Here is a 10,512-nt window from a genome sequence, read left to right as displayed (position 1 = left end):
GCAAGTGCAGAATGGTGGTAGAATGTGCATTTGGACGTTTAAAGGTGCGCTGGCGCAGTTTACTGACTCGCTTAGACGTCAGCGAAACCAATATTCCCACTGTTATTACTGCTTGCTGTGTGCTCCACAATATCTGTGAGAGTAAGGGGGAAGACGTTTATGGTGGGGTGGGAGGTTGAGGCAAATCGCCTGGCTGCTGGTTACGCGCAGCCAGACACCAGGGCGGTTAGAAGAGCACAGGAGGACGCAGTACGCATCAGAGAAGCTTTGAAAACCAGTTTCATGACTGGCAGGCTACGGTGTGAAAGTTCTGTTTGTTTCTCCTTGATGAAACCCCCCGCCCCTTGGTTCACTCTACTTCCCTGTAAGCTAACCACCCGCCCCTCCTCCCTTCAATCACCGCTTGCAGAGGCAATAAAGTCATTGTTGCTTCACATTCATGCATTCTTTATTCATTCATCACACAAATAGGGGAATGACTACCAAGGTAGCCCAGGAGGGGTGGTGGAGGAGGGAAGGAAAATGCCACACAGCACTTTAAGCACAGCACTTTAAAAGTTTACAACTTTAAAATTTATTGAATGCCAGCCTTCTTTTTTTGGGGCAATCCTCTGTGGTGGAGTGGCTGGTTGGCCGGAGGCCCCCTCACCGCGTTCTTGGGCGTCTGGGTGTGGAGGCTATGGAACTTGGGGAGGAGGTCGGTTGGTTACAGAGGGGCTGCAGTGGCAGTCTGTGCTCCAGCTGTCTTTGCTGCAGCTCAACCATACACTGGACCATACTGGTTTGGTCCTCCAGCAGCCTCAGCATTGAATCCTGCCTCCTCTCATCACGCTGCCTCCACCTTTCAGCTTCAGCCCTGTCTTCAGCCCGCCACTTACTCTCTTCAGCCCGCCACCTACTCCTTCTGGTCATTTTGTGCTTTCCTGCACTCTGACATTATTTGCCTCCACGCATTCGTCTGTGCTCTGTCAGTGTGGGAGGACAGCATGAGCTCGGAGAACATTTCATCGTGAGTGCGGTTTTTTTTTTTCTTTCTAAGCTTCACTAGCCTCTGGGAAGGAGAAGATCCTGTGATCATTGAAACACATGCAGCTGGTGGAGAAAAAAAAAAAAGGGACAGCGTTATTTAAAAAGACATTTTATAAAAAACAGTGGCTACACTCTTTCAGGGTAATCCTTGCTGTTAACATTACATACATAGCATATATGCTTTCGTTACAAGGTCGCATTTTGCCTCCCCCCACTGCGTGCTACCCCCTCAACCTTCCCCCCTCCCTGTGGCTAACAGCGGGGAACATTTCTGTTTAGCCACAGGCAAACAGCCCAGCAGGAATGGGCTCCTTTGAGTGTCCCCTGAAGAAAAGCACTATTTCAACCAGGTGACCATGAATTATATCTCACTCTCCTGAGGATAACACAGAGAGATAAAGAACGGATGTTGTTTGAATGCCAGCAAACATACACTGCAATGCTTTGTTCTACAATGATTCCCAAGTACGTGTTACTGGCCTGGAGTGGTAAAGTGTCCTACCATGAAGGACGCAATAAGGCTGCCCTCCCCAGAAACCTTTTGCAAAGGCTTTAGGAGTACATCTAGGAGAACCGCGAATGCCAGGGCAAAGTAATCCTTTCACATGCTTGCTTTTAAACCATGTATAGTATTTTTAAAAGGTACACTCACCAGAGGTCCCTTCTCCGCCTGCTGGGTCCAGGAGGCAGCCTTGGGTGGGTTCGGGGGGTACTGGCTCCAGGTCCAGGGTGAGAAACAGTTCCTTGCTGTCGGGAAAACCGGTTTCTCCGCTTGCTTGCTGTGAGCTATCTTCTTCGTCCCCAAAACCAGCTTCCGTATTGCCTCCATCTCCATTGAAGGAGTCAAACAACACGGCTGGGGTAGTGGTGGCTGAACCCCCTAAAATGGCATGCAGCTCATCATAGAAGCGGCACGTTTGGGGCTCTGACCCGGAGCGGCCGTTCGCCTCTCTGGTTTTCTGGTAGGCTTGCCTCAGCTCCTTCAGTTTCACGCGGCACTGCTTCGGGTCCCTGTTATGGCCTCTGTCCTTCATGCCCTGGGAGATTTTGACAAAGGTTTTGGCATTTCGAAAACTGGAACGGAGTTCTGATAGCACGGATTCCTCTCTCCAAACAGCAATCAGATCCCATACCTCCCGTTCGGTCCATGCTGGAGCTCTTTTGCGATTCTGGGACTCCATCATGGTCACCTGCAGCTTGCCACGCTGGCCAAACAGGAAATGAGATTTAAAAGTTCGCGGTTCTTTTCCTGTCTACCTGGCCAGTGCATCTGAGTTGAGAGTGTTGTCCAGAGCGGTCACAATGGAGCACTCTGGGATAGCTCCCGGAGGCCAATACCATCGAATTGTGTCTACAGTACCCCAAATTTGAGCCGGCAAGGTCGATTTAAGCACTAATCCACTTGTCAGGGGTGGAGTAAGGAAATTGATTTTAAGAGCCCTTTAAGTCGAAATAAAGGGCTTCATTGTGTGGACGGGTGCAGGTTTACATCGATTTAACGCTGCTAAATTAGACCTAAAGTCCTAGTGTAGACCAGGGCCAAGAACCATTTGCAGATCTGTAGTAGCTCCACATCAAAGCAGCACATTTAGACTCTCAGTGTGTGAGGGGCTTTGAGACAGAGCGATGCTCCAGGAAATGACCATTTCATGGGACGATAGCCAGCTGCTTATTCCCTAAACGCTGGTGGGCAATGTTGGAATCCAGAGGATCTAATGTCATTGAATTAGTAGATCTCCAGCTCTCTGAAAGGCTTGACACCTTTTTGGGATGACTGTTACTTGTCACTCAGAGTGAGCCAGTCTGGCAAGAGCTGGCACATTAAGTTATCAGAAGGCAAGTCCGTGTACCATGGTGATGGGCACAGCACAAGAACCTGAAATAGCATAGAAATGGGGAGGCAGGTTAATAAATATTTTGATGTTTAATCTCAGCATGGATGGAAGTTCTCCGGCAGTCCAAAGAAATTAACATTCCAGCAGCTCTGCTGCAGTGGCATATTTTCAGGAGGTGGCTTTTTAAACAATTTTAAACAAATTAAAAGCCACAGATAGCGTTCCATGCAATGCTAAACTTTTAAAGTGGGGTGTTAATTGTACCAGTTAACAGCACTTGATGGAAACAGTATCACTGGCTTGTGCTCACAGAATTCCTTGCAGCAGCACAGAGCAGTTTTCACAGAATTCAAGAGGAATAAAACTGACATCCTAAACTGGGTCTTTTATTCTGAGCCTCTTGGTCCAGGAGTAGCTGTAAAATGGCTTCTAGGACAAGACGTGACCTCTAAGAGATAACTGTTCCACCGCATGGGAAGCAGTTTAGCTTAGTGTAAATGGGCTTCTGAGTAAACTTTGCTCTGGGAGTTTCTCCTTTCAGAATGCCCCAGTTCATAGTCTGCACAATTTAATAGACCCAGTCACTGGTCCAATAGAGTATCCCACAAGAAGGCAGCCATTGCCACCTTTCTTCAGGCAAAAGTTGAGCTGAAGCTGTTTTATTCTGAGGAATACAAAGCCCCCATTGTTTCCTTAAAAACAAGGCATAACCTGCATTGTACAGTAAAGCCTCTGAAGAGCGAGCAATCTGAACTTTACCTGCTCTTCTGCAAGCTATCTTCAAAGGAAGCACGTGAAGGCTAGAACATGAAAAAAAGATCTTTTATTAGCTAGCAGAACCTGGTAACACAGAGCTCATCTAGTCTTTAGCTTGTAAGTGGACTGAGCTAATTAACCTTTGAGCTCTAGGAAGAAGCGTGGAGAACATGTTGCTTTGAAGGTGGAAAGCACAGTATACATGCTGAGGCCTGGGCTGTCACTGGTACTGCACAGCCAGGATGTGGCAGGTAGGCACTGTGCTAATGCAACCAGGCTAATATGGGTAGGGCCAGATTCCCTCCTGTCTTCTGCCTTGACCAGAGCAGAGCACACCAAGGCTGGGGAATGTTTAGAGCCTGCATTGTTCACATCTTTATTGCAGTAAAATCCAGAAGTGATGCAGCTGGAAACAGCTTTGGGGCCTGAGCAATGCCCCTCCCTCAATTATTATGTATGAAGTCCAAATCAGTGGTTTGACACAATCAGTGAGCACTTCAGCACAGGGAAGTAAAAATTAATAATGATCATTTTGCTGCACAACATAAAATTAAGGTTTAAATTAAGATGCAGGGTAGATCAAAGAATTGTGATAAGAAAATAATTAAACTAACTGCAGGGCAGTAACAATAGGTCCCTAATTGCTTCTGCTGGAAAATCAGAGGAAAGTACAGTGAAAGGGGCTTGAAAAGACCCTATCGTTTCTCCTCTTTCAGTCCCTGCAGGGCCTGAGGCTGTTCCAGCTTGATCCTTGTGGGTGGTTGGGTTGGGCAGGTCACAAGCAAAATGAGGACCTCTCAGATTCAAAGCACCACCCATTGCCTATTATGCCTGGGGGAATTCTGCATCACTGCACGTGTGCAGAATTCATGTTCCCCATAGATTTCTTTGCTTTCCCGCACAAAAATGACTTTCTTACAGGGAAGCAAAGGGAAACCACAAGAGCAGTCATGCAACCCTCCCCAGCAGTATGTTTTGGGTGTCCAGGGCAGCTGTCAGACAGGTAAATCACTGTGGGGCAGAGGACAGGACTGGAGACTCCTACCCTGTACCGGGCTCAGCTGCTAGTTATGTCTGGGCTAGGAAGGATGGGACTTCCTCTTCCCATGCATGACAACTGGGGTCTGGTCAGATCCACCCTCAGATTTCTCCCCAGGTTGCAGGAAGCTCTGCAAAGTCTCTTCTCCCCCACTGCCCCTGCCGCTTACTGCACCCATTGCTCCTCAGCTGCCGGGGAAGGCAACACTAACAGGAAGCTGTTCCCCCATCTGCCCAACCCCTGTGCATCCAGACCCCCTCATACCCAGACCCTCCCACTGAGCCTCACCCGCCCACACCCAGAACCCCCCCTGCACCTGGACCACCCCAATGAGCCACCCACCCCTGAAGTCCCATTACCACTGCACCCATAACCCCCAAGAAGCCCCGGGCATCCATACTCCTCCCTACACGCTGATCCCCCGCCCCCCAAGCAACCTGCACCCAGATTGCTCCACACAGAACTCTCAACCCATACCTGGATCCCCCCCCACACTAAGCCCCTCCATACTTGGATTCTGCTGGGCTGAGCCTGCCTGCCCATACCTGGTGCACCTGGTAATACCTGGGCGTGTCCATTCCTGCTGCCCCAGGAAGTGGCATGCAGGGAGTGAGCTGGGCACAGCGAGGATGTTGGCTCTGAAGCCCATGTCAAAGGGAGCCCACTGGGTTGTGATGCTTGTCTCTGATAGTCATTTTCCTGTCCCCCTGCTGTCTTGCACATGGCTGCAGACAGGCTTCGACGTGAAGCTGCAGCATCTTCTGGTTGGCCGGATCATCTCTCTCCCCCTTGTCTGCTCCACAGGGTTAAAAAGTCTCCATCTCTCACTCCCCCCAGCTCCTGCTGGAAACATCCCCCTTGACCTTCACTGTCATTTATTTAAGGCTACAGCTCTTTAAAAATGTATTAATGTGGGGATTGTGGCCCAACACATGGGGGGAGGGGGTTGTCAAGTTCCTTCCTGGCACAATGCCAGGGAAGTAAGTGGGCGAGACTCCATTGCCTGCAGCCCAACTTTCCAAGGGCACCGCTTACCCACCCCAGGTCTCCTGCATTAGCATTGTTACTAGAGTCCCAGTCAGGAGATACCACAGAGCCTGTAATACACACCCATGCCTGGCTGCAGAAGCATCTCCTGCGGCTGTGTGTCAAGTCTCATCTCAGATCACCCTAAACACCTTTCAAGCCAGATCAGGAATCATTAGCTGCAACATTCCCCCTCCCCCGTCAGTGAGTGTGTGAGCTGGACCCAGGGTCGTCATCTGCAAGGCAGATCGGAGGACCAGGCTGGTGGCTGCAGCTTACTTGCAGTGCAAAGAGAAGGAAAGCCAGTCTGTCAGCCAAAAGGGATTTCTGTTCTCGTCAGCAGATATTTAATAAGCAGGTAGAAGCTGTAAAATAGGGAACCGGTGAACTGAGTCTCCCTCGGACTTTTCCACCCTGCAGATTTTTGGGAAGATGTGCAGAAGCCAGTGTTAATCAGCACCACAGCAGTGCTGAGCCCTAGGCAGGCAGCACATGGGCAGTTATGTTAGTTTACGGTAGCACTTAGAGATCCCAGTCAGGATAGAGACCCAATTGTGCTAGGTGCTGTACAAACATAGTGAGACAGTCCCGCTCCCAAGAGCTTAGCCAGGCTAGTCTAAGGCAAGACTAGCAGGACACATAATAAATATGTGAAGGCTGGAAACAATAAGGAAGAGGAATTACATGCAGCAGAGGAAGGAGCAATAACTTGGGGCTAAGGGGGGGATGAAAATAAGCAAAGGAAAACCTTCCTGACAGCAACATCTGCCAGCTAAATGAATGGTCTCTTCCAGCAGAAGTGCCATCACATGGGACGTTTTAATTGAATAGGACAGAACCCTGCAAGATGTGCTCTAGGGAAACAGAGCTACACTGACAGGTGGATGGACTAGTCTCCAGTTTCTGTGACTCATCATCACACGTGTACACACAGTACCATAGCTTGATCAGCTGCTGACAGATCTAGCATATGCCAGTAAATGCATCACATTGAATCTTTTCAGCCAGACAAGGGAATGTAAATGTCACATTATAAATGAGTCACTGAACACTGATCCAGAGTCTAATCCTTCACCCAGAGATTTAGATTAGCGAGGGATGGGAATCCCCAAAGCTGAGAATGCTCCAAGGCTAGATCCGTAACCTTTCAGGTTACAACACTAATGTAAAATTAGCATCTGGAATCAGAAACAGCAGTAAAGTCTGTGGATCCCCCTTAACAGGGTTCATTCACTGTTGGAGTGCTTCCTTGTGGCTGCACCTGGGGATTAGTGCCATTCAGGTCTGATGCCCTCCTTGCAATGGCTGCCCACAAGGTGTCTCTTCTCACTCTCCAGGACTCACAATGCTCCTTTTTCATGATTCAGCTCTCCAACCAAGTCACCTCTCCTTCCTGAGTATCAGAGTCCCCCTAGATCAGCTGTCCACATACCGTTCCAGACAAAGTCTTCCGCTCCAAGGCCAGGTCCTGGGCCACAGGTCCAGCAGCTGGTAGGGGAACCCAGGCCTACCCACTACTCAATTCCAGACAGGGGCTCTACATTTAACTACTACACTTTGCTTGCTCTCAGACCCTGGACTCTCTCTTCCTTCCCTTCTACCCACCCCCCCATCTCCTTTAGGGTTCTCAGCCCAAACTTCCTCCTCCCAGACAATAACTACAAATTATTTCTTCTCTTTTGCATCTCACTAGGTTCTATAGCCCTAAACAAACCTCTCTTCTCTCAGGAAATGACAACAGGCTATTTCCCTAGCAACCCCCTTCTGGTCACAGCTTCCTCTCTTTATACAGGCCCAGCCTTCTCCTTCCCAGCTGAACTTCATCTTCCATTAGGCTTTATTGAGTGCTGGCCTCCTGCAGGTGCAGCATATAAAGTTAATTTATCTAAATTAAACTACTTTGCCTTGTGTGGGGGGTGAACACCCTGTCACGCCCCTCAAATGGCCATGTGGTGCCAATCCCTCCCCTTCCAGTGCTCTTCTGTAACTGTGTCCATGTGCCCAATGAATGTTCTTGGGACATAAAGGTCACTCTTGTGCCTTTATGCAACTGTTGATATGAGACAGTAAAGACAAATATGGGCCACTGTTGAAGGGATAGTTTTGTTTCAAGATGAGATTTCTCTCCTGCTACACTCTGGGATTCCAACCTTCTGAAATCGCAGTCTGTTTTTAGCACTGAGTGGCAGAAGATAAATGACACCGTGTCCCCTGAGACAGCAGCAGATGGATTAAGATTGTCAATATCGTTGAGAAGTTGAACATAGCTGCGTGCGCTGAGTGTCGTTCCTACATTGGGCATGCACAGCAGCTGGGTTAAATGCACTAAGCAAATAACCAAGAGCTAATCTCACCTAGAGGAGGAAATGAGGGTCTGGCAGATCGGCTTGTCACTGTGTGTGCTTTGGGATCCTTCAGCATGGCAGAAGATAGGGGGCAGGAATGTTTGTGGGGGGTGTCAATAGAGGATTCAGACCTCCCTCTGCAGAGATATTTTGCCTTGATTTTTGCAACACTGTCTGGTAGTAGCCATGGCAAGAAAACATAACCAGCTGCAATGGGCCCCAAGCCCAACGAGCAATGAATGAGTGCAGTTGTAATTCAGAAAAACACCATCGCGGTGACTCTATTTCTAGGCTGAGCAGGTTTCATGGGGAGGCTCACTGGGCTGAGAGGAAAAGTTTAATAATTTTTATTGAGAAACAACATGTGCGGCTACTTATGTCTCCAGGTTTGGGAGGGTTGCAGCCTGCTGGATCTAACAACAAGCCAGTGCCTGTGTTGATCAGTTATTTCAACAGCCTTGTTCTTTGGGGTTATTACAAAACCCCTGTTGGTCTGCCCTGGACATGCTAAGCTCTGAGGTACCTCCCTGCAGGTCAGCGATGGGCAGCTAATAGCTATCCAGTGAGACAAAGTCCTATTCACACAAACAGAAGTAGCAGTTCTTCAGAAAAAGAAAAGGAGTACTTGTGGCACCTTAGAGACTAACCAATTTATTAGAGCATAAGCTTTCGTGAGCTAATAAATTGGTTAGTTTCTAAGGTGCCACAAGTACTCCTTTTCTTTTTGCGAATACAGACTAACACGGCTGTTACTCTGAAACCAGTTCTTCAGAAGTAACTCAAGGCCACGTCTCTTTTCAAAGGAGAGCTAAACCTAGACCTATAAACCTGAGATGAGATGCGGATGGTCCCTCATGTGCTTCTGACTTGAAGGGTGAACGTGCTGCTGCACTGCTGAGGAGTTCTAACTGATTGCCTTGTCTGCCACAAAATGAGTCTCTTTAGCGTATTCAGGCTGTTTATTCCCTTTCTATCCCCAGGCTGGAAAATAGGACTTCCCATCTTCTAGTCTGTGTGGGTCCGAGACAGCTGGGACCAGTTGTTTCCTTTGGAGTGCAAAGCTTGCTCTGTAGATGAATGCAGTGCAAACGGACAGGGCAGCTGTGTGCCGTCTGGCCAGCGGAGATTGCACAGGATGGGAATCAGGCAGCAGGGGGAAAGCACCAGAAGAGAAAGAACACCCTGGACCTGTGTAGCATTCTTGTAAGGGAATCTTACCACTGTAATGAGCTGGGAGCACACTCTGACCACGCAGACCCCAGCACGTGGGGGAACACGGCCCATGTCGGCACAGACTGTAAACGCCTCGGAGCAGGGACCATGTCACAGAGAGAGGAATATTCTGCATCTTGCCACACGCTAATAATGATAAAGGGAAGGGCTAAGCAAGTGAGCTGATGCTTTGCACCCAGCAAGGGGCAGCGGGCCATGATCGCATGCATGCCCCATTTCAGAGCCCTCTCCTTGAGGTGCTTCATTCAGAGCCTTCTGCAGCCATGAGCCTGTGCTGAAGCCAGCTCTCACCCCCTGGGCTGGGGGTGCTGCAGAAACAAGTGGGGGTGTCTGAAATAGCATTGCCGACAGCTCCAAGGAAGCTTGGCTTGCGAAGGCTGATGGAATGAGTTAGTGGGCAGTGCTGCAGGGTGGAATTCAGAGAGAGGCAGCAAAGTCTGTTCCTCAATGAATAATGTGAAAATAAGGGTGCAGAAACAAACAGAGGAGCCCAAGAGCAATTCCAGCCAGAATTTCAGCCCAGTCCTACAACGCCGGACAAAATGCCCACCCCACTCCAAGGACAGCCTGCCTGGGCAACCATATGTACAGTGTTTCTGCACTAAGATGGGGGAAGCTCAGCTGAGGTTAACCCCTCGTTCCCTGGGAACCAGGGCCTATAAAACCTAAGCTCACCAGAACAAAAGGCCTGCCCCACCAGATGAGGGAGGGGCTACAGAGCTCTGAATTCAACTAGCACTGGGAAGAATGACTGAGAAAATAGGGGCAAGGGCAGTGCTTACTTTGTGCCAGGGCTATGAACCGTCAGCTATGAAAGTAAAAAAAGTTGCTTGACCCCTAGCACCTCATTGGTTGAGTCCCGGCACCTCTTTCATTACAAATTAAGCATGGGGCAAGAGTGAAGTTCACAGCTGGGAGGGACACGGAGCAGAGGACCTCACGCCAGGGCCCAGGCTGCAGCATGGTGCTCGGAAGGAAAAGGGAGTCTGTTCAGGACACGCAATTCAAGGTCAATTCCCAGAGCTTGGTCTTCGCAGGTAGCTTTCATCACCATCCCCTAGGGAAAGAGCAGCAAGCTGAGGCCAGGTCACAGGCCCTCGGCAGCAGCTGCACCTTGAGGTCAAATGGAGAGTTTAGTTAATTTTCTGCTCAAAGAGAAGAGGTAACAGTAAATCAGAACCTGCCTGTGGGAACTCAAAGCTGTTAAGGTCCATGCAGGCTCAGGAATCCAGCTCCCTTCTCCCTCCTC

General features: G+C 49.3%; 1 protein-coding gene across 1 annotated transcript; it reads right to left on the bottom strand.

Annotated features, from left to right (window-relative positions):
• Positions 1–407: 407 nt before the first annotated feature.
• LOC140897119 (uncharacterized) lies at positions 408–3,652 on the bottom strand. The gene is made up of 3 exons (XM_073309453.1): positions 3,624–3,652; positions 1,682–2,905; positions 408–1,092 (listed from the first exon to the last, which is right to left on the bottom strand). The coding sequence occupies exons 2-3, from the start codon at positions 2,211–2,213 to the stop codon at positions 896–898; spliced, it is 729 nt and encodes a 242-aa protein (XP_073165554.1). The 5' UTR covers positions 2,214–2,905; positions 3,624–3,652; the 3' UTR covers positions 408–895.
• Between the last annotated feature and the right edge of the window lie 6,860 nt (positions 3,653–10,512).

Source organism: Lepidochelys kempii, chromosome 13 (genome assembly GCF_965140265.1).
Source record: "Lepidochelys kempii isolate rLepKem1 chromosome 13, rLepKem1.hap2, whole genome shotgun sequence".
NCBI lineage: Eukaryota > Metazoa > Chordata > Testudines > Cheloniidae > Lepidochelys > Lepidochelys kempii.
Note: the sequence above shows the minus strand (reverse complement) of the source record. Positions and strands in the feature narration are given on the sequence as shown.